Here is a 24,887-nt window from a genome sequence, read left to right on the forward strand (position 1 = left end):
AGAATCGGAATTCATCATATGCTGTATCGGAGGATGAGGTTGTCGCGTCATTACTGGAATCAGACACATCAAGAAGCTCATCGCTCGGCTGTCTTCGCCGTTCGTAATGAAGCGTCCACGTTTTGCAGCTTTCGTGCTTTGATACCCATCCACACGCCTTTTTTACAGAGCTCCATCAGAGTGTTGACTAAGGAAAGAATCTATAGCTGTGCCATAACGACTGGCAGGAAAGTCTAACCCTAACCTTACAAGCGCTCGTGTGGCTAATTTCAAAGACTGAGTAACTCTTTTCTTAATTAGAACAAAAATATCGAAAAGTATCGAAATATCAAGTATTTTTTCAAATATCGTATCGTTCTGTTTTTTTCAATATCGCCCAACACTAGTGGCAGTGAAACCTGCACTTGAAAAACATCTCTCTGAAGAAGCAGATGTGGCAGTTACACAAAAATATTGCGCTTGACAAGAAAGATCTCTTTAATGCGAACAACGAAACTCGTACGTTTTTCCTATGCCGGATTGCACTAAATCAATAAACAAAATTTCTACTTTTGCTGCAGCAAATTTGTTGCGACCAGACGGAGCGGTACGCAATCGATCGTTAAAGCGGTTTCAATTATCCGAATTCATGTGCATTTTGAAACCGGTTAGGCCTCACAACCGGTTATTCTATATTCGGTATTCTATTTTGCCCATGCCTAGTTATAACGCATGCAAACTGGTAACCTTTAACTTCACAAAATGCAACATGAGATTTAAAGAGGTTTGAAGGAAAAACCACGCCAAGCCTTCAAATGCTGTATTCGATGTTTTGTAAATCAGTGTGAAAAGAGTCATCTGTTTTCTCCAAGAAACATGCCACTCTATTCACAGAAACTCGGCCGAGCCGAGTAACTGAGTGGTGAGAACGTCTGTGCGACGTTCGAAAGGACGTGGGTTCAACACCGCTCCATAGCACACGGCTGTGTCTCGGCAAAAACAATTAATGGCATGCCAAAACAAGGAGAGCAGCTGACTCAAAGACTAATATGTCCCTTCACTGCTTCATATTGTCTGTCATATCGTATCTGTGACTGCAGTGTACTGCGTGTTATCGCAATTGGCGCAAAATAAAACATTTATTATTATGATATTTACTAATCCCATTAGGAAAATATCTTACCCCAATCGAAAATAAAATGGCATGTTATGAGGGTCTGCTACTATTGGGGAATCCGATTCGGAGAAATCCCCATTCGGAGACAACCTTATTCGGAGGTAGCCTTTATCGGTAAAAGCCTTTTTCGGAGAATTGTAAAATCACAGCGAAATATGCATATAGAAAAAAATTAAGCTTACAATAGAAAAATGAATGATCACCCAATTTAAAAGTTAGTTTTAACAATCTTGCTTTCTGTTGCTTAACATTAAGATTAAGGTGTTTTTATAGCCTACCTGATAATAGCATACGATACGGTGATAGCCGGCCATAGTCCGCCACGAAAGTTGAAAAATTATAGAGATGCTGACGTCCGCATCAAGAAACTTGTTGTTCGCTTCGATGGACATAGCAATGTTCCACCTCAGTCCATGTGGGACTTCCTATGTGCTATTGTGCTATCAGCCATAATTTACAAATGGACGCATGAACTGTTATTTTTTGTTTGTTTTGTTCTTTGACATCAATTGAATATCTCCGGCGTTTTTGTATTGACTTGTTAAACTAGGGATTGGAATTTTCTAATAGTTGAGGATTCGAATATATTCTAAGTTTGCATACAGACGGCGAAGCAGGATATATGTCAATTTTATGTGAGCAAACATTTTAATTTAATAGCTCAAAAAAAATTTAATTCGCTTTTTATTTTTTGCTAAATTTCAATTCAATTTATTTTTCTTTGTCGGAATGTAAAAAAAACGATATTGTGGAATAAAATACAAGATTCTCTAAATAAACACAAAGTGTTGTTGGATTTTCAAAATATCTCCAAAAAAGACTTTCTCCGAAAAAGGCTGTCTCCGAATCGGGATTTCTCCGAATAGGACTCTCCGAATCGGATTCTCCGAAACGGACCATTCCGTGTTATGAAACAACTAAAGAATATCCTATAGTGCTCAAAAGATTGTCGTTTTTGTGAAGAAAGAAGCGTAATTCTCAAAGTTACATACATCACTACTCAATAAAAAAAATAAATCGCAGGGCGATTTCCACTTTAGGACTAACACTGAGCAGTTTCCTGATTTACAAATCATAGCTAGTTTCCGTGTATTAAATACAGCTTCGTTGTTTTAACAGCCAAATAAAACGTTTAGACGTGCAATCACAGATGTTAAACGATTAAGACAACCTAAATTACTCCACAACAGGAAACCAAGTTCAACAATATGGTGTAGAATGAAAGGTTGCCTTCAGTAGCAATCAAAATTCTTATAGGTTTTCTTAATTTAGCTTTATCAAAGTCAAGTACAATTGACTGAGGCTAAGATTTACAAAGCAGGCATACAAAGTTCCACAAAAAATTAATAAGCGAAACTTACTTCTTCACCGGGATCTCTCCAAACTGATTGGTTTCAATTCTGAGCTTAGTGAACCTAAAAGTATGGCGCCATCTTTTGAAAATTACTACTGTTCCATCCTAGCAATAACAGCATTGCAAGCAACACAACCAACTTAACTCAACAAATTACACTTTACCCTTATCAAATGCACAAACAAAATAATACTAAAATAAATTTCCAAGTGATGTGAGGTGAGTACGAACTTACGCCTTTTCAATGGATGTTTGTACAGATATATGTCTTGTTGTAGGATGATAAGCTAGTTTCAATAAAAAATCAGCCCATTCCTGCAAAAAAATAATTCATTTGCAGTTGACACATCTTACTAGGAGTCAAAATTAACTTAGTTTGAACACACAGCTAGCCCAAATAACACGGAACTACAAATGTGATTAAATGATCAAACGCCATGTAGCAACTGATACAAAATAGTCAAACAATTATTATAATAAAAGTTACTTTTACAACACGCTGTGGATTGCTTTCAACTGCAACAAAATTGAGAAAGGTGAGGTCCACCAGGTTTACTCCAGAGACGATAGTGAAGCAGCGTTGGACAAGAGGCACCGATGAGCTCACTATCTTACCTATGTTGGGATCCTAAAGCAACATGATTTCATGATAATGAAGCAAAACACATATGTGCAGGCCTCGAAATTCACAGCGGACATGTCTGCCGTCACAGCATGTGATGTCCACGAGAAGTACCATCTACATCGGTCATGTTTGTCCGCCGATGATAACACATTTTAACCTAGCGATACAAATCGTCATTGCATAGCGTGAACAATTGTTGCGAGAATATAACTTCCCGCGGATTCTAGCGCGCATCTTGAAAATGTGAATACTGTATCCCTTAGCGTCCATTTAAGCAGGAAAACTTACGATTTTTACGTTGCTTCAACGATTGCTGACATTGAATCAGCGTAACAAAGGTGAATTCTTCGGCTCGCTAAGAATTAATGGGAGTACAGGTACTTCTACACTAATCACGCGCAACTTAGTTCAAGTCTTACGTCACAATGTCTGGCCTGGCTTTGATCTCCGAGTAATATTGATAAGGCAAGGTTGGTTACAAAATTTGTTAAGTTTTGGCATACAGTTAGAAAGAAAAAGCCCAGAAAAAATTCACTTCCGCTCGGAACATGACACGCAAAAATAAATCGAAAGAAAACTCCTAGTGAAAATTTGCACAGCAGAAAATAGTAGCGTTAGTGCAGAAGTTTTCCGACTCGTGCCCAGAGCATTGTGACGCAAGAAGCCACACAACTTCGTTCGACGAAAGTTAATCAGTTATGCGGCGTATTAAGCAGCTACAACTGCTACATGGCACTTTGACTCTTCAAGCTCACTTTTTAGAGTGAACAGCCTTTCAGAGTGACTTTGCTGAAATAATAAAAAACCTTCTAAATCGTAGCTATGATTCTCAAATGGTGAAGAATTATCAAGACAAAGTGATTAAGCATCACGATTGACGATCGAAGCTAAAACTGGTGTGTCCGCCGTGAGACTTAATTTGTCCGCCGAAATAGCTGCTCAGACCGGACACGTTAGTCCGCCATCAACAAAAACGAATTTCGAGGCCTTTCTGTGCAATTGTGCATACACTGGTGAAACTTAAAATTATATTGACAAACAAAAAGTGGTAAGAAATGTCTTGCACCGTGGTTTAATATCTATAACACACGTGAAAGGAGTAAAATGTTGATTTCTATTGAATACATCAAAAAGAGAAAACATTTTAAGTAGAGTGCACAAGGATGACTTTGAAGAAATCAGCGATTGTGAATTCTCCTACGTAGCAATTAACTCAACGACAGAAAAAAATAACTATCTTGAGTGGCAAAAGAATATCTCGATTACATTGCTCAAACATTAAAAACTTCTTTAAACAAAGGAGCAGCCAACATGTTAACAACAGCTAAAAATTCCTGCACATGTCATTCTAAAGTCCTTAAACCACTCTACAATAAATCGAAAAGACAGTGTTGATAAATATCAGAAAATAAATTTTCCCACAGCTGCTTTGCAAATTTCCAAATCACAATTTCATTACACAAGTACTTTTTAACTGTAAACCAGATCCATAGTTTTTTCCTAAAGTTCAATGGCTGGTAAGGTTGACCTATACTGAAATACTGAGTGGAATTTTTTTATAAAAATACTTAGAGGGATCCTATAGGAACAATTTTATATATAGTAACCTTCCAAAGCCTGGACAACATCCGATTTCATTCGGTTTCCAAAATCGGTAAAATCGGGAAATTTTGCCAAGGAAAACTCTAGAAAAAATCTTAATTGGTCCCAACATAGGCATGTAATATGTCACTTTTTATATAATGGCCTTTATGTAATAAGATTTTCTGCCCAGTTTAAGAATATTGAAGTTTTAAAAGTACTAATTACTTTGAATTTAAGTTCACAAAAACACAATGGTGAATGGCCTCTTCATCTTTTTGTGAATATGGTGCATTGGTGTTGAGAAACAGACTGTAAACAACATCAATGGTTGTGCCATATTTCAGCCACCTGACACTGTGGAAGGCTTGTATGTCTTGGACAATGAAACGAAAGACTGGTTGCTCGCTAGCATCCTTCCAATGCAGTCCAGGAACATCGTAAATCTGGGGTGACAAAAGGGAGAATCCACGACCACAGAAGCTTACAGGACAAAAATTAGCTATGATGAGGGTCACTGAGAAAACAGGTCAGTCTCGGTACCAAGCATAATCCTGGAGACTTTTTCTGAAAAAACTAAGGCCTCTAAAAATTTTCCAATGAAAGGTTAGGTGTTTGTTTTTATAAGGTTAAAGTACAAAAACAAGGACATTAATAACAATATCTCGGGCTTTTTAACAAGTTTCTGGGTACTTAAAATTATCCCGGCCTTGGCTAAAAAGCACTCACTTGACCATCCACGTCAACGCTAGAGGCTACGATATACATCGAGCCAGGCAATTCTTTTGTGGTCATCATGGTTAAATTGGCCAAAAAAACTTGAAAAGTGACATTTTGGCGTTGTCTAAGCTGTATTGGTGTACAGCATTGTGTAAATTTACATTAACATTTAATTTTGGACTGCTATTTAGTAAACTATCAAATAATAAATTAACCAACAACAATTTGAGTTACAGAAACCGAAAAAGTTCATAACTGTTACGTTCACTTCATACAGCAACATGTTGAGCTAGTGGGGACGAAAAAATTAAACCTTGCCTAGGATGCACATTGCACAATAGCTTAGCGATGTCTCTGTTGTACAAACGTGATGTACCTAGCTGATCAGAATGGTCTGTTTCGGCTAGTCCAATTCGGGTATTTCCCTATTCAGCTACAGTCCGATTCAGCTAAATTCCTATTCGGCTGCAGTTTTGAATTGTATTTTAATCCACAATATCGTTTCTTTCACATTCCGACAAAGAAAAATAAATTGAAATGAAATTCAGCGCAAAATATTTGAACTATTAAATTGAAATGTTTGCTCACATAAAATCGACATGTATCCTACGTCACCGTCTGTATGCAAACTTAGAATATATTAGAATCCTCAACTATTACAAAACTCCAAATCCAACGACGCCTTCTGTTTATTTAGAAAATGTTGTATTTTATTCCACAATATTGTTTCTTTTATCGTTGAAATTATCAAAGCTTTAGATGAGTGGGGTTTAGACCTAACCACTAACCAGGAGCAACAAAAATGGTTATTACAAGAGTGTGTTTCAAAGATAAAACACTTTGCAAAAGAGATTTAGATCATTTTTAAACGGACTTAAAGAGTGCCGAAAGTGAAAAATAGCCTGCTCTTGCCCGCAAAACAGCTGTTGATCACATGGCTTTCTAATACGGCATGGAAATTTCAAAGTAGATGATAGAGTAACTTACGCTGCTGGAATAGTCACATAACTATTCACTGCAATATTAAGAAAACCAGCTAAATAAGACGCGCTATTTTCAACAAGGTCTTCCCGCTGTGAGATCAATTATGATTCAACAGAACGCATTGTTTTGTTCGCAATGTGTGAGAATTAAATTGAAAACCAATGAAAGAAAAGGTGTTTAATGGTCTTGGTCGCAGATATTGCCTGCAATAACGAAGTCTCTTGCCGCTATTATCACCTAGCTAACCTAACATCATTGTTTTATGCGACCGCTTAGGTTTGACATCGACTTCAACGATCATGGAATGTTACGCAGTAAGAATGATTATATCCTACACGCAAAAATAAAAAATCGATTTATTAAAACAGCTCTTTCTGTTTTGTTTCGTGAGCTTTGCATATTGCTCAACAAGTGCATAAAGTTTAGAATCGACGAGAAATTATTAAATTTGAAATTTAAGTTAGAATCACTGGAAATAAACGTATTCAAAACTTTTACTTTTCGACGCCGTTTCAAACTCCGTAATCTACGCCAACAATGATTTTGCGGCAGTAAAAATGCATTCATTTTGAAAACTGCCAAGCTGGAGACAATAGCTTATCCCGTGTGCAGGTTGAACCTGTCTTTTTTAGGTGAATTTCACTTGCGAACATCTCGACTTATACTCGAGTATATTCGGTATTCGATAAAAGACTGTAAAGACTTTCGATAAAAAACAGAAGAGAAAACACTTCGCTGTTGTTAACGCTTTGAAGGTAAGTAATTAGCAAAACGAGCGATACGAGGTAAATAAAACCGATAGCGGGTTTCCTAGCTGCTTGAAATCATGATTTTTTGCGTTTTATTTCAATCACTTCACTGTCTTAATCGTTGTTTTTCACTCACACGAAAAAGAAATGAATCATCTTGTTTTCCAACTGTTCCAATTATGAGCTAACAATATCAAAATTTTTACGACTAGGTGTACTGCATGCGTAAAACTAATCGTTTCAAGCAGCGGTTCTAATAAATTCGGTTTGCGACCTAGATGTCAATATAAACAAGACACCAAGCTTAATCAAAGACTACTTTAATTGAGTAAAATAGCATTATGGTTATGACGTCATCACCTTTCTCGCCCCCTAAAGTTTTTTGAAAAGTTGGCGCCTATGATTGTGGAATAAAATACAAAATACAATTGAAAACTGTAGCCGAATAAGAAACTAGCCGAATCGGACTGTAGCCGAATAGGGAAATAGCCGAATTGGACTAGCCGAATAGTAGCAGACTCCAAGCTGATACAGACGAAATAGTTAGCTAACTAGTACTAGAACAAAGTACAAGAACAAAACTGACAAACGAACACTTATAATAAATGACGTAGGCTACTGCTGCTAGCATCATAAAAATTGTCACCAAATGCTGAGATGTTATCTTGCAACAAACAGCATCACATTTCCAACTGAATAAGCCATTGCTACTGACTTTAATAGCCATGAAAGGATTTTTTTCTGTTTTGTTGTGGTTATGTTGTTCACAGGGCAGCAATTTTTGCCTTTTTTGGCAGCAATGCCGCTCGACACGCGCCGTCACTATTCGTAAACGTAGTGCTTTATAAAAAAAAAATAAGAGAGGATGTCAAGTCGAACAATCGGGGGAGAGAGCATCACGTGATGCAATCATAAGAGTGCCGATTTGCTTAAATTTCCTTGCGACAGGTAGCCTACTTCAAATCAAGGCAAGGCCTAAAAGCGAGGCTTCAAGCGAGAAATTCCCAAAACGTCCACCCCACCATTTTAAACAATGCGGAAAATGCTTTGGTTGAGGTTCCAACGCCTGGCATCAAACATTTCGACACAACGGGTTTCTTTTATAGATAAAATAACCGAAGTAGGCTACTTTTAGTTGTCAACGTCTAATCGTCTATGCCAGTTTGTATTATCAATTAACAATTGACTCTGTGAGATACTTATTACACAAGTTTTTTTACATCTAGAAAATAGCTGAGTTTCAGATCAGATGTTCAGAATCAGAAATACAGATGAGAAAAGCAGTAATACAGTATTAAAATACAGCATATATATATGAGTTCGCTTCCAGAAAAACAGTAGGAAGTCACTGGGCGTGGACACTGGACAACAGGGCAAGGTAATAGGCAAGTTGTAAGAACAGCATAACCCTGCCCGACTACAGATAGGATAGTCTTCAGTTAGTCAGTATCTTATTATGACCAAAAAACAAAAGAATCCTCCGCCAAAACGGATGGCAAAAGTTTCCGTCTTACATATTTCGCTTCTAACTGTGTTTGCGCGAGGGTCAGGGATATCTAGAGAAGGAAATATGAACGCTCACAGCGATTGCCTTATTCTCATGACACTACCAGGGTTAGAGTGCATCAGTTGCCCCAATGTTGGAATTTTTGATCGGCCCTTGGTAATTTTGTTCCAAATAATGAAAAAACACAGGATGTGAAATATTTTGTCAATCGGAGTTAGTTGAGGGGGTCAACATCCAAGTCAAAGTTTGATGTTTAAAGCTATTTTGTGAATATCCGTCGGTCACGTTGTGGAGTTTCCCTGCAACCTGGTCCATTGTACGTCACAATGTTTTATTGTCTTTGAACAATCAACAAACTAGTCGTTGTATAATATGCAGTTGAAATAACCGTTGTTTGATAATTTGATTCGTTTGCTGTTTAGTTAGAGTTATGCTTGCTTAATGGCAGGGTTGGTTGATTTAAATCAAATGATTTAAATCATTGATTTAAATCATGATTTAAATCAAGCAATAAAAATCAAAAAAATCAATTAAAAAAATCAAATGATTTTTTATTTGCTAAAATAAAAATAAATACATCAACAAACGTTTCTCTGCTTCTCTGTAATACAAAAGTTATATTTAAATACTTAAGGCTATAGGCTATGCATGTTCTGAAAGGCAACTTAGTTTACTTGGCAGTTCACAAACAGTGTTGTTCACTAAACATAGTTTTTGAGCGAGTTTTTTCCACTTTTGGTCTGGTTCAATCAGAAGATCGAAATCGATTGGGCACTGCAAAAGCTGTCAAGGTTGTATTTATGTACAAACTTCTCAATGCAAAATAAACTGCAATTTTGTGTTATCTGAACTTTTATTGTTTTGGTATGGTACGTCGGTAACATAATTATATTACACAGTTAAACTTTCTTTGCAAAAAGTCTGGTTGTAGGCTATGCATCAGTTGAGCAAAAAAGCAAAGTAATGTGTGCTCAAACGTAAGGAAAGATCTTAGTGTAGTGAGATGACAGTCTGAGACGTACCTCAATCTCGATATGCACATTATGATTTAGTATAAAGCAACATATCACACCTACTTAAAAATACTTAAAAATTAAAAACCTACTTAAAAACCTACTTAAAATACTTAAAAATACTTAAAAATATGTGCAATAGACAGGCTAGCCTACAATATGATAATAAAAATGATTAAACACTTGCAAAGCAAAGCCTTTCAATCAATCAAGGGGTTAAAAATAATTCTGCTATCTTACTAAAATGATAAGTTATCAATGCAAGTTATCATAACAAGATTTTTTAAACTATTATCGGTGCCAATTGTTATTTTACGATAAACACAGATTATTTACGATTAACAAAAGCCCTTCTATTGTCAGACGTAATAAAAGCCTTCGTATCACGCAGAACCATTTGCGTACATAGCGAGACTGTGAGACTAAAGAGGTGCCAAAGGAAAAAAATCTCCATCACGCAGTAGGTTACGCTAGCGCTATAGCCTAAGGGCTTTTTTCTTCCGCAATCCTCAGTTTCGCGTTTACAACAGTTCTCTTCCTGGAGCAAAACAAATATGCATGTCCGGTAGGTACACAACTTAGCCTTTGATACTCCTTTGCAATCACTCAAGCAGCGTGCGATTAAAAACTTAACTAATTGACTCTGATGTACACAACTTGTGCGGTAATTCACGACCAAACGCTTAACAGACTCTTGTGACGTCATATTACTATTTGACAAACAAACGCAGAATTTTTGGTCGTTCGACAAAAAAAAATCGCAGCCCTGGTTGTTCACAACATCCTTTTTTGTTAGTTCATGTTTTGACTGTGTCGCTACATTGCTTAGGCTTAATTTGTTAAGCTATTTCAAGTTTAAGTTTTCCTCAGCTAAAAGACTACAGAAACGCACTTGTGGCATTCTTTAATTATTATGACTGTTAAAAAAAATGGAGGCAAATTACCAAGCTCTATTTTCCGTAGGATATCAAATTTGCAATGGCGGCTACAAACTAATGGACATCAAGTTTGCCCCTTATGTAGCCACCACATAACAAAGGAAGCAAATGCTAGTGGTATATGAGTAGAAAAAAAGAAAAAGATAGAAATCAATTAAACAATGCCCATGAATGTTGCATCTTCTACAATCCAACACCGCCGATTGAAACATTTTGGCCTGGCGTCGAAGTTGACATCTCCAAGGGAAGTCGATGACGGGGAGCTGCAGGCTATTGAAGTGCCGCAGGCTTTCCGGTAGGAAGATGATTTCTGGAATGCTTATTGGTTCTGGGAGTTCTTGTCCCGGTTAGTCACTCAGAGACAAGGGGCGGCATCAGTGATGGTGTGGGCTACAGTCAACGAATCAGGAAGGAGTTCACTGATTTTTGTGGACCAAGGAGTGAAATTGAACCAAGAAAACTCGGAATGGCCCGTTTCGGCGAGTCCGATTCGGCTAATCCGATTCGGCTAGTCCGATTCGGCGAGTTCCCTATTCGGCGAGAGCCTTTTTCGGCGAGTGCCCTATTCGGCGAGTTTTTGAAATTTTATTTTTGAAAGGGAATTATCGAGTACCGGAGCCTAACTGTTTTCACATCGTTTTAACGTCGCTGAACGTGCAGAAAGGAATAAAAATAAAATGTTTGAACTATTAAAATTCGTCATGTCAGTTCAGTTGTTTTTATTTCTGACCATCATATCAAAAACAATACACGTCAACATAGCAAAGGTAGAAGCGACAAAACGCGAACGCTAAAACGTGCTTGAATTCGTCATGCCCGTTCAGTTGTTTTTAAGGTAGAAGCGACAAAACGCGAACGTTAAAACGTGCTTGTGACCGAAGTAAGTTATTGAGTTGAAAGAAATTTGGCACGGTCGCAACACCTTCAGAAAAATTTAAGATGTGAAGGGAAAATAAAAAAAATAAAATGTTACAAAAAAAATCATGTTTATATATTATATCTATAAATTAGTACTTTTGAATAGTTAAAATGATTAGTTTGGATCAACAAATGTGTGGCCTACAGCTTGGATTGAAAGTAAACTATCGGGTACTGTAGCCTAGTTATCCCTACCAGCAAAAATTTGTTCCAAGAACCCAGTTAGCCTAACAGTTCATTTTTACATTGTAGTAACAGAATGAAAAGGCTAACCAAATGTGTGGCCTATCGTTTTAACGTCGCTGAACGTTGAAATCGTGTAGAAAAGAGAAGTTTGATGACTAGGATACGTTGCAAGCCTTAAAGCAGCCGGCGGCCATCGCGGCCATGGCCGCTAAGTAGTGCTTGAATGACCGCCTGTGCTACCTCCTCCGTCGGCCAAGTTTGGCCGCCGGTTTCTTCTAGCCAATTATTTAATTTCGCAATAGAATGATCGTGGATTAAATGTCGAAAATATGTAGTATCAAAGAGTGACGCAGAATTAGGTCAGCGCGTCATAGTCACTACTGTTGTATTGAATATATCCAGCTGCGATCACCAGCGCTGTAAGTCTTGTTTGCAATTCCCGATGTTTATTTTAACGAAGTGTTAATCCGAAGTGCTAATTTACATCGGCTGGCAATATTGTCGTTTTTATATCGATTCAATGTTGTCGGACATTGAATTGTTGTAAAAAAGGAGAACTAGGTTAGTTGACTCCGTGGGTAAAACACGTGTCTTCATAGTTGAGAACGCTGTGGGTTGGTGACTTCACACCCTCAATGGTGACATCACAACGGAATAAATGGTCAGGTTTTATGAAGGGCGGTATGCAGTTGAAACAATTTACTGAGTTGCGAGCAGTTAAAACAATTTAGCGTCGTTAGATGGTCCCGCAATACCGGATTACAATCCCGATATTAAAGCATCTAATGCGTGGTACAACGATTCTATTGCAGGACGTCGCCCAGACTTCAACAACGCTAGGTGATCATTTTAACATTGTTGCAAGTTTAATGCTATTTACTTGTGCTATCGTTATTGTATTTTGGCCTCCAAGCACGCAGATTTGGCCGCCGAGAAGGAGCTCTCGGTAGGCCACGATGGCTGCCGGAAAAAAACACGAGTTTTAAGGCCTGCGTTGAAACTGAGAAACATTCACAGAAGCCCTTCGATACGTTGCATTTTTAAGATAATGTATTCAGACGTTGAATCAATGTACAAATGAACTGTTAGGCTAAATGGGTTCTTGGAACAAATCGAAGGGCTTCTGTGAATGTTTCCCAGTTTCAACGTATCCTAGTCAGCAAAGTTCTCTTTTCTACACGATTTCAACGTTTAGCGACGTTAAAACAATGTAAATACGGTCACTGGCGCCGACTTACGGGGTGGCAGCCACCCCGTTTAGGTTACATTACTTGCTGCAAATAAATGTAATTTAAACGGACGTTTAAATCTTTTTTTGATCATTGGTTTTCGCTTCAAGTCAACGTAAAGCAAGAGGTGAACCAATACAGTATAGCAGAGGTTCTCAAACTTTTTTTTGTTGCGACGCCTCTGGAAAAGTTTTCTGGACTTGCGACGCACCCGCAAATAAAAGTTAATGAGGAAACTTATTATTTAAGTTTTGTTTGTTGATACAACAACAAAAAGCAATGCATATTATTTAATGTGACGTGTGGGCTTGTTTGTTTTTACAAAGTTCATTAAATCTTGGGAGAATTTTTGAAATTGCCACCCGCATTTTTCTTTCAGTGTTTATTGGTGATCGAAATTTGCTTTTTATCACCGCCAAGGCAGAAAATCTTGCTTCACATAAATATGACGTGACATATGGGATAATAATTCGTAGTGCTTTCTTCACCAAAGCTGGATAATCGCCATTCATCGAAATCCAGAAATTTGCTGGATTTCCTAAATTAAACATCCTTCTCAGGGCATTGTCACAAGAAAGGTCAATGTAGGCTTCTTTTTCTTGTGCAGTAAAAGACAGTGGAGTAGGTTGGACGAAAAAATCACGAATCCATTCGTAGTTTAATAAATTTTTCGGGAAGTATTTTGCAAATTTCGACTCGAACTTGAACAAATGTTGCCCAAATAGGCCTATGCTTCACAAATTTGAAGGCAGCGTCATACTTTTCTTTTCAAGCAAATTGGACGAGAAAGTGAAGTATCGAGAGCTTCCAGACAGGTTTGCTATATCTTCCACAATAGCAGCTTTTTAACGAATGCTGCAATTTTATCTGAAATGTCATTTTTATTCGGCCCTGCATAGAAATGTTCAGTTTGGCGAAGATATCACACAAGTAAAGTAAACCAGTTTCAATAAGAAATTGTTCTGAGCTAAACAATCTGCAAGTGGATTATTTTCTTGCTGCAAAAATGCCTGAAGTTCATCCACCAATTCGTAGAAGCGTTCAAAGAATTTTTTAAGCAAAAGCTACTTGGATGAAAATTAAAAGAGCAAACTCCGATGCGCTGCATTCATTTCTCCACAAAGTTTTTTGAAAACTCTTGACTTCAGTGGGCGTGTTTCAATGAAGTTAACAACTTTGATGACAACTGAAACTGCTAATCAAAGGATTATCCTCATCTTTATAAGATAAATTGAATTCAGCTGCGAAACGAAACTCTTCTGCGACGCCCTTGGAAAATTGAAACGACGCACCAGGGCGTCGCGACGCACAGTTTGAGAACTACTGCAGTATAGTATTGCGAAGAAAATGATTGTTTTTGTCACAAGCATGATACTCGCGTAACATCAAGCAAGCTACGTGAAGATTACGCAACACGTGGCTACGAGTTTTTTCCTTGTTGTTGCGATCGTTTTATTTGTTACTTGTCATAAGTCATTGTTAAATTTGTTAGGTTTACAATGGGATTTATTAATCAATAAAATACGATCTTTCCATTGCGTCCTTCAAAAATATTTTTTGAAAATTTTTAAACTGCTCATAATATCGCTATAAATTATGCCAGCTATAAAATACTTGGAAATAAAATTATCTCGATGATTGATAGCTTCACCCCCTAAATGAATATCTATTTCAAATTTCATTAAAAAAGTGCAATTTTCGAAACTTTTTAAGTTTTATTTAAAAAGTGCACCTAGTAAAGTAGCAGTTTTAACGTTCTGCAAATTTACACGTTTACATGATTCTATTGGAGGAAAGCTACACCCCCTGCCAATTCCCAATAATAAAAGCAACCTTTTTCAATTGCTCAAGATTTTGCATTTTGAATTATTTTCCGATTTCAATTATTATTGGAGTGTACTGTCATCTACTTCATGCTTTAATTTCTACTTTGTTATCTACTTCATGCAGTAATATTACGTGTCAATGCGTGACAAACTGTGAGGCGGGAATTTATTGGTCTGACATAGGAGTTGCTTGTTACATCATAGAAAAAATTACGAAAAGTCGTCCTGTAAAAGTCTGAGGCGGGAATTTATTGGTCTGACATAGGAGTTGCTTGTTACATCATAAAAAAAATTACGAAAAGTCGTCCAGTAAAAGTTTTCGCCGACATTCCAGTTTTATTCTGCTTAAAGATGCCACCGAAAAAGCGTTCAAAGTTGCAGCCCTCCATTGAGTCATTTTTTGTTGCGTCTAGTCAGGATTTCAGCCAGCATGAAAGTGATCAAACGCCTGAACGAAACGAAAGTGTGCCTCTGCCAAAAGGCGTTAGCACGATCAGGGTAATCGCTGTTGAAGGGAGAAGCTATCAAAAATCGTGGGGAGCGAATTCCCGTGGCTACATTACGATAGATGCAAAGGTAGAGCATTCTGTCTGATTTGCAACTGCTTGATCTATTTGAAAGCAATGAAACAATTTCATTAATGCTTCCAAACGTGGTCTGCATTGTGAAAATATACTTATCGTTGCCTTCCACCACCTGCGAGGCGATCGTTTAGTGCACTCAGGCGCATAAAAACCTACTTGCGATCTACCATGACAACTTGACCAGTTGATTAACAGTTGGATTGACAGAGCTGCTGTTCGCAAAAATACTTTTGCCAAATGTTAATTGTCAGAGCAGCAACGCAACAATAAAATTCACGACATACCTCTTGTGCTTTGTTTTAAAGTTGCTTTGTAAATTATCGAGCTACAAATCAGGTGTGAAAAGACAATTGCATCTACGAAACACGCTTAGTAAAAATCAAACAAAAACATGCAGTTTGAAAGTGTTTAGGTTGCCATATTGTGCTATCCGCCACCCCATGCAAAAATAAAAGTCGGCGCCTATGAATACGGTAATTTCTGCTGGTCGGAATAACTAGGCTGTTACCCGATAATTTACTTTCAATCCAAGCTGTAGGCCACACATTTGTTGATCCAAACTAATCATTTTAACTATTCAAAAGTACTAACTTATATAATAGACTTTAAACATGATTTTTTTTTGTAACATTATCTTTTTTTTATTTTCCCTTCATTTCTTAAATTTTTCTGAAGGTGTTGCGACCGTGCCAAATTTCTCTCAACTCAATAACTTACTTCGGTCACAAGCACGTTTTAACGTTCGGGTTTTGTCGCTTCTACCTTTTTCTACACCTTTGCTATGTTGACGTGAATTGTTTTTGATATCATGATCAAAAATAAAAACAACTAAACTGACATGACGAATTCAAGCACGTTTTAACGTTCGCGTTTTGTCGCTTCTACCTTTGCTATGTTGACGTGTATTGTTTTTCATATGATGGTCAGAAATAAAAACAACTCAACTGAACTGACATAACGAATTTTAATTTAATAGTTCAAACATTTTATTTTTATTCCTTTCTGCAGGATTTCAACGTTTAATCATGTAAAAACGGCAATTATAATTAGGCTACGGTAGGCTACTCGATAATTCCCTTTCAAAAATAAAATTTCAAAAACTCGCCGAATAGGGCACTCGCCGAAAAAGGCTCTCGCCGAATAGGGAACTCGCCGAATCGGATTAGCCGAATCGGACTCGCCGAATCGGACTCGCCGAATAGTAGCAGACCCAAGAAAACTACCTAAATGATATTCTTGAGAGTTCATTGTTGCTTTGGGCAAAAAAACACTTCAAAAAACGTAATTGGTCATTCCAACAAGATTTTGCCCTTTACATGGAGCTAAGAGAACGCAAAACTGGCTTTCAGCTAATGCACCGTTCTTCATTTCCAAGGGAGAATGGCCTCCTTCATCCACAGACCTGAACCCCCTAAATTTTAGCATCAGGTCTTACCTGGAGAGCAAGGTTTCGACTAAGCACCACCAAAGTTTGGAAGCTCGCTGAAAGCTAATCTGATAAAAGAATGGACCAAAATAATTCAAAGAGTTATTTATGACTCTTGCAGGTCCTTTTCGAAGCGCCTCCGACTTGTTATCGACACAAATGGTGGACACATTAAGTAAAACTTTATTTCCTAAATATTTATTTATTTGACAATAATATTGTATGTTTATTACTCAAAAATTGTCTACCATTTGTTGAATACAGTTGTTTGAAGTTGTAACTAGGGATGTGCCGATTCCGATGCCGATTCTTAAATATTTGCCGATTCCGATTCTTTGGTTAAATGATTAAAGCTGCTTTTAGTTGGCGCTCTACAAGCGGTTGCGATTTTGTTACAAGTTGCTGCCTTTGAAATGTCTAAAAGCGTTCACTTTGTCGCCTGCTCTAGACAGCATGATTTTTTATGGTACCGGTAGTTCTTCACTTCTTGCGCACTACAAAGTACACGCGTTTTATTTGTCAGGGAAATCAGTTAGAACAAAAGAATCGCCATCGCTCACAGAGTGCAAAATCAACGTAACTTAATGCAGTGTGCAAAATATTATCTTGTGCAGTTTTCAGTATTTTTCTCACAGAATTCAACCAGGTGCCAGAAACAAGAAGAGAAAAAGACTAGAGTGTAAAAGAAAATGAACGCAGCGGTATTGAATATACAACAACCTTTAAAAAAGTAACACACCAGCCTTGCATTCAAAGTGCATCAATAGGCAAAAAAAGAAAAACATCTTATGAAGAAATTAGTATTGTTTTCGAACGCAGAATTGCAGCCAATCTTGCTGCTTAGCAAACACGTGAAAAAAGATTACCGGGTAGCTGGTTTGATTATGTTTGCGCAATCACATGATCGTTTGTTGAACGCATTAAGCATAATAGGCCTATACTTCTCTCTGCTCAGTATAACATTCAGCAACTTTCAGTGATTACAAATTTTACAACGATTAAACAATAATTACAAAAAACATTTCCGCTTTTTAATAGGCTATTCAAAATTAAAGGCACGTAAATTAAAATGCAATAACATCAACTTTTCTCCAGTTACTGGAGTAAGTCTGTTCCAGTATTTTGATCTGGTGCCTACAAAACAAAAGTTTACAAAATGGCGAACAATCGTCATAATTTAGACTACCGCTCTCCGAATGCTCGTTGACGCTGATGCGGTTGTTCAAAGAAGCCGTTCTTTCATCGGTATTTCCACGCGCTCACGCTACTTTTGATTAGGAAACTTTGATAAAGAATCGGCAATTTTTTTCGATGCCGATTAATCGGCACATCCTTAGTTGTAACGTTAATTATTGATGATCCTGTAAACATAACAGTGGCATGGGTTGTGTGGATGTTTTGAAATAAACACAACCAAGCCCTTGCAGTGTGACACCAACAGCAAGTCTTCTACAATGAGAAACAAAGGCAACATTCAAATGATAAAATTAAAATAAGCAGTGGGCTGTAATGCAGCCTGCAGGATGTCTGTTTATTGTTTAACACAGGGGTCACAAAACTTTTTTCTCTGAGGGCCGGATTGCTGCGAGATTAACAGCTGCGGGCCGAATGCAAATTGCGAAAAAATATACAATTATTTAGAAACTCCATTGACTTGAATTGAGCACAATAAATACCAAAATCAGCGGTGGAATAGCAAAGTTGTGATGAAAATCGAAAGGTTGCTGGAAAAATTATCCCTTGCCGTGATACACTACAGGGCATCGTGCTCTTGAAAAAACATTACATCTTTCCAAATTTGACCTAATAGGCTGTCCCCATTTGCGGAGGCCTAATCATAAACAGCAATGTCAGTCCTTTACAAAAAGTTTGGTAACTTTTTCCTTAACAGTTGTAGTGCAGCTGTTATTTCCGCAGCATGTGGCGAACAGGATGAAATCAGTTTGCGGGCCGTAGTTTGGTGACCCCTGGTTTAACAAAGACAAGATGCATTCTGTCACTGCAAGTTATACCTTGGGTTCTCTTGCATACTTTCCATGACGGGTGTCTCGAATATTTGATATTTCCAAGCATTCTGTATCCTTTGACAAAAAAATAACAAATTGACAGAATTCACTAAGCTGCTTCTTTCAATCAATTCCGTTTGCATTTGTTGTCACCAAAACTTACAAGTTTCTTATTAAAGGCAGAGATCGAAATTCTTTGCTTGTCAAGTGTATGCAAATCGTGATGAACAGTGTTCACTGTTCAGGTCCTCATTTGTGTGCTTGTGTTGAATGTGTAACAATCCTGTCAATGTTATTGTGTACTAAACAAATAGGAAAATACACTACTGCTTACTTGTTTTTATACTGCAGTTTGACCCTATTATCCATAATTACGAAATATGACTTTTTCTATAATTACAAGTAGGTGAACGTTATTGGTGTACTAATTTACAAACAATAGGCCTACTCCTGGGCATGTCCTACAACGGACCTTGGCATTACACTTTTACATGGTATAAAAGGTATTTAAATAATACAACACACAAAATGAGACAATTAAGCTGTTGTTTTTTAAAATCTCCCATGTTAAAATCTCCCATGGAAAATCTTACGTCGCCTAGCTGAAAACATTTATGGTTTGAAAGTAGCCTATTTGTATTTTGGGAAAAAAGCTAAGCTGCTAGGCCTAACACAGATGCATTTACCAAGAGGGATTTTGACATGGAGGGGATTTTTACATATATTCTGTAATACAATACATCAACTGTAATATCTCATTTGGGCATTTTATTCTTGTTGTCATTGCTTTTGTTTTATTCATATTCATAGGCGTCGATTTTTTCTTAGAAGAGAGGAATTCTGGGTGGGCAAATTCGCAATGGGCAGTCTTTCTCACAAAGACTGCGTTTAGCGTCGGTGCAGCAATTAAGCTTCAATAGGTTTGTTGATGTTTTCTTTCTTGCGCCTTGCGGTCTTATGAGCACTGCTAAACTAAACAAATGTAGTCCATCCAAACTTTTTGCGACGCGTCTGGCTTCGGCTTCGCGAAACAAACTCATTAACTGCTTCGGCGAGATCAAGTGCCTCAGCATGTTCACGATGGGTGTTCAAAATTTCCAAGTCTTTCAAGCGCTGCTGCGTTTGTGTGAAACGCAGATATGTTTTCAATCTGCAGAGAGTTGAAAAAGAATGCTCCGCTTCGCACGCAGAACTTGGTAAAACAATGTAAGTTTTTAATGCTGAGATGTAATTTGATGACACGCTGGCTTAAGCAGAATTTTCGCACATTTGTTCACAAACTTCTTGCACTAAGATTGGTCGGTCAAGCTTTTTGCATCGAGCAAACAAAAGCTGGCGCTCTCATACAACGTCTGCCATATTCCAGTCGCCTTAAAACAAGCTTACGTCTTCCATTTCTGCATGGGTCGTCTGGATCTTCCAGAAGGCGTCGCAATGCATTCCAAACCTGCAGCAGACGTGACTGATAACAACGAAGAAGAGAGCTTGCTGCGGTTTCAAAAAATCTTTTGAACAGATTCACGTAGAAATTCTCAGTTTCTCCTTCAGTAGAAGTGCGATGGACCCGTGGAACTGAAGGTAAATCAATCTGCAGACATTGACTTCACCACTGTCCATCCTTGAAGCACTGCTTTCTTCATCAATGTCATTTCTACGTTCATTGGTGCTGGATGTGGCTTCTTCAGCATTATCATCTCGACGCCTTTTGGAAGCTGGTTTTAAGAATGCACGAATAGATGTTTGACTTTGCTGCATGTTTAACTTTTCAATAATGAAATGACAACATCACGCAGTGCCCCAATTTATACCCAGCAACAAGTTTGTGAGGAAAGATTTGTATTTGTAAAAAGCAATTGTTTCAGTACGTCTTTAGTTTGTATCGGTTATTTTATAGTCATGTTCATTATGATGTCATATTCATATTCCCTTATGCTGACCAGGAAATGACGTTTGATTGTGACGTAACCAAAGTAAGACCATTTGGGGAAAAGATTAAACGAGGCTTTCTCTCACCAGGAATTGCCAGCGTGTGGCAGTTGCCATAGCAACAACAATACAGTGAGTACCGAAAATGATTTGCGGATGCTGATTTTTGTTTCCAACCGCGACGATATTCAATATGTAAATAGGGGAAACGTACGACATGTCCTTTTAGAAGAGAGGAGTACGGTAAATGCGCGTATCCGATTTAGCGTTTCAAGTACAGACACACTTGTCAGCGCAATTTCAAAAAAGCTAGGCCACGCGGATTCAAATTGTCTTGGCTTTCTGCTCTAGACAGGTTTTCAACATGCGACGTCCCAAAAGAGAGAGATGAGTTCGGCGGCTTTACAGCGTATTGGCTTAATATCAAATCGTGCCCAAACGCCTTTTTTCAACGCAGCGTTGTTGCGGAATTGCTTTGTTCTACCGGATACCTATGCGAGAGACAAGGCGGAAAACAAGAAGTTGCGCTGCAGTTGGTTGGATAATTCAGCGTTTAACAGAAACGGAAATAATTGTAACGAACACTTCAAAAGTGTCATGAAAACAGGGTGGACGAAACATATTTTGCCCACCCTCGTTTCACGGGTCACCCTATTTCGACGCCTTATGTTCATATTCACCTTTGCTCCAATTCATTTTTCTGTCTAACATACTTTTCTTCCACCTCTTTCCAAAGTTCTGTCACCTATAAGCACTAAATCGTCAGCGTGGAAAGAACTTTTCATTGTCTTTACCAGTTCATCTGTTAAAGCACCCATTAACTATGACAAATAGCAATGGACTGAGAACTGAACAATGATGAGCACAAACTCTCACTTCAAACCACTTAACCCTGACTTGGTCTTTGCGAGTGTCGACAGTTCTCATCCAGACAGACGTGTGCTTGAGAAGTTCCCGCGGTCCCAACACCGGCTGTCCCTCATCATCGCCCCAAAACTTGTGGCTCCTGTCCCAAGTTCACCGGTGAAGCAATGGAACTTCAAAAAAGCCGATTGGAATCAATACAGCCTCCTGACCAATGAGTCTGCTGCAAAGTTACCATCACCTGAAACATGCAACGCAGACGAGGCATACCAGGACTTCTGCAATGCCATAATAACTGCGGCAAAGGCCACAATACCACGTGGCCATCGAACCAGCTATACACCATGCTGGGACTCTGAGTGTGAAGCTCTCTATCGCTCCTACTTAAGCGCCACAAGTGGTGCTGCTTCTAACACTGCCGCCACCAGACTACTTGAGAGGCTGGACACAAAGAACCTTGAGCGATGGAACGAAGCTGTCCTAACCATCGACTTCTCACACTCAAGCCGCAAAGCATGGAGCATCGTCAACAACCTCACTGGGCGCTCAGCAAACTCCCCTCGTCAGTGCCCCGTTTGTGCTAATGCCATCGCTTCCCAGCTAGTGCAGAACGGGTCTACAAGACAAAGGACCGCAAGGCATCCCGTCTTGTTGCAAAGGAAGTATCTGCCCTTTGGCGAGTGGAAACACCACAAGAGGAAGCAATCTCTGGAGACTTCACCCCAGAGGAATTCGCCACCTCCCTCCGCCTAGTGAAACCACACAAGTCTCCAGGGCCCGATAAGATCTGCCCTGAGCTTGTGCTTCATGCTGGCCATGCCCTAAAGTCCTGGTTACGTAGATTCCTCTCTTCCTGCCTGCACCACTTCACAATCCCAAAAATCTGGAGAAGAGCTTTAGTAGTTGCGATCCCTAAGCCTCTCAAGCCACCAGAGGACCCAAGGAGTTATCGTCCAATATCCCTCTTCTGTGTTCCTTTCAAAATCCTCGAAAGGCTGATCTATGCCCGCGTCAACCCAATCATCGACCCGCTCCTTCCAAAAGAGCAAGCTGGGTTTCGGCGCAAAAAATCAACCGTATATCAGGTCACACTCTTAACCCAAGACATCGAGGATTGCTTTGAGGCAAAAAAGAAGGCCGGCGCTGTTTTTCTAGATCTTACAGCTGCCTATGACACCGTATGGCATCACGGCCTTACTTGCAAGCTGCTTCGCCTGCTTCCTGACCGACATATGGTTCATATGATAATGGAACTTGTCAGGAATCGAAGCTTTACCCTCACCACCGGTAGCTCACGGCGAAGCAGACTGAGACGCCTGAAAAACGGCGTCCCACAGGGATCGGTCCTGGCTCCACTTCTTTTCAACATCTACACCCATGACCTGCCAACTACGGTCTCCGCAAAATATGCTTATGCGGACGACCTGGCAATTCTCCACTCCGCAAAGTTGTGGGAACATTTAGAAGACACCTTGAGCCAGGACATGAAAACTCTCTCAGCCTATCTCCAGAACTGGTGACTGAAACTCAGCGAAACCAAAACTGTGGCAGCAACTTTCCACCTCCATAATCAGGAAGCTGATCGTGAGCTACACGTCCAGAACAACGGAAAATCTCTGTCCTTCTGCCCCGAACCAAGATATCTTGGGGTGACACTGGACAGATCGCTTACATACCACCACCATTTGGTGTCACTGCGCAAAAAACTCACATCCCGCGCTGCGCTACTCAAGCGCCTGGCAGGCTCTAGCTGGGGGGAAAGGTCTGACACTTTGCGCATAGCAGCCTTAGCCCTTGTCTTCTCTTCAGCAGAGTACTGTGCACCTGTTTGGTGCCACAGTGCTCACTGCCATAACATCAACACTGCCATAAACAGCGCCCTGCGCACAGTGACCGGATGCCTGCGTCCCACACCATTGGACAATCTCCCCATTCTCGCTGGCATCCAACCCGCTGAGCTTCGTCGCGAAGAAGCCACTCTGTCCCTCGATCGACGGGCACTGGAGCCTAACCAACTTCTCCACCACAAGATCTCTGCTCTCCCAAACGAGCACCCCCGTCGACTGAAATCAAGACACCCATTCGTGCCAGCCGCTCAACTTCTTATCAACGAAGCTGATGTACAAGACACCTCTGCGGCTGCTTGGGCAGACCATAAATGGAGTTCTGAATGGAAGTCAACCGCCGCCAGACTCTATTCGTTCATCCCCGACGACGACACACGCCCCATCGGTCTAACACTACCAAGACAGGCATGGGTGCGCCTTAACCGTCTCCGTACGGGCGTCAGGCTTTTCTGCTCAACCATGCACCAATGGGGAACGGCCTCTTCCTCCTCCTGTGAATGTGGTGCCGAGGAACAGACCGCAGACCACATCATCAATGACTGGTCCATCTTCAAGCCACCTAACGTAGTGGAAGGTCTGCGTGTCATGGATGATGAAACCAAATACTGGCTGCTCTCTAGTAGCCTTCCAGTGTAGTCCGGAAACATCGTGAATCTGGGGTGGTAAAAGGATAGACCCTCGGCCCCAGACGCTCACACGACGACTCATTGACTAAAATCGCAAAAATACAAAAATACATGCAAATGTATTTGAATCTGATGTTAGCATAGAGATTTATTGCAATGCAAATGATAATATGCATCAAACTTCCTCGCTTTAGATCAGCGGTTCTCAACCGGTGGGCCATGGCTCACTAGTGGGCCATGGAAAGAGTTTGAGGTGGGCCACAGACCTATCTAAAAATTTGTCAGAGTTAGTAAAAAATTTAGTTTCATTCCTGTTACTATAGTTAATTTTACACTTGTTTGTTTTGTTTAGTTGTTTTGGTTGTAGCAACAATGAATGGTGCTGCTGTAATTTGCTGCAAAATGGTAATTTTCATTCTAATTATTGAAATAATAATTTTGGTGGCGTGATGTAATCAATGCCGTCTGTTGCATAACATACAAACTAGAGATGTACCGATACCAATATTTTGGCCGATACCGATATCACTTTTTTAGGCCGATACCGATACTGATACCGATATTTTGGCCGATACTTTGGTGTTACAAAAAGAAGCAAGTTTGGTATTTGCAAGGAATTATAGCAAATGCTAAGTTTACCTTATTTGCATAAAACTAAAATTAAAAAAAGCTTTCAATTTATTAAAGATTCAAGAATCCAATCTCAACCATATTGTTTTGTCATAATAGTAGGTAGGTCATATGATGACCGAGTTATGGTCAATTTATTAAGTTATTTTAATGGTTTGGCAGCCATCTTGGATTGCCATATTGAATTTATAG

At 39.2% G+C, this 24,887-nt stretch overlaps 1 protein-coding gene across 1 annotated transcript in view; it reads right to left on the minus strand.

Moving 5' to 3' along the window:
* The window catches only part of LOC145774883 (1-phosphatidylinositol 4,5-bisphosphate phosphodiesterase beta-1-like), a 208,413-nt gene that overhangs the window by 154,972 nt on the left and 28,554 nt on the right, over nucleotides 1-24,887 (minus strand). Inside the window, exons 3-6 of the mRNA XM_082586214.1 lie at nucleotides 18,809-18,877; nucleotides 2,998-3,138; nucleotides 2,746-2,825; nucleotides 2,518-2,571 (exon numbers count right to left, since the gene is read on the minus strand). Coding sequence (XP_082442340.1) covers nucleotides 2,518-2,571; nucleotides 2,746-2,825; nucleotides 2,998-3,138; nucleotides 18,809-18,877 — 344 coding nt within the window. The remainder of the gene's footprint in view (nucleotides 1-2,517; nucleotides 2,572-2,745; nucleotides 2,826-2,997; nucleotides 3,139-18,808; nucleotides 18,878-24,887) is intronic.

This window comes from Aplidium turbinatum, chromosome 7 (genome assembly GCF_918807975.1).
Source record: "Aplidium turbinatum chromosome 7, kaAplTurb1.1, whole genome shotgun sequence".
In the NCBI taxonomy this organism is placed as follows: domain Eukaryota; kingdom Metazoa; phylum Chordata; class Ascidiacea; order Aplousobranchia; family Polyclinidae; genus Aplidium; species Aplidium turbinatum.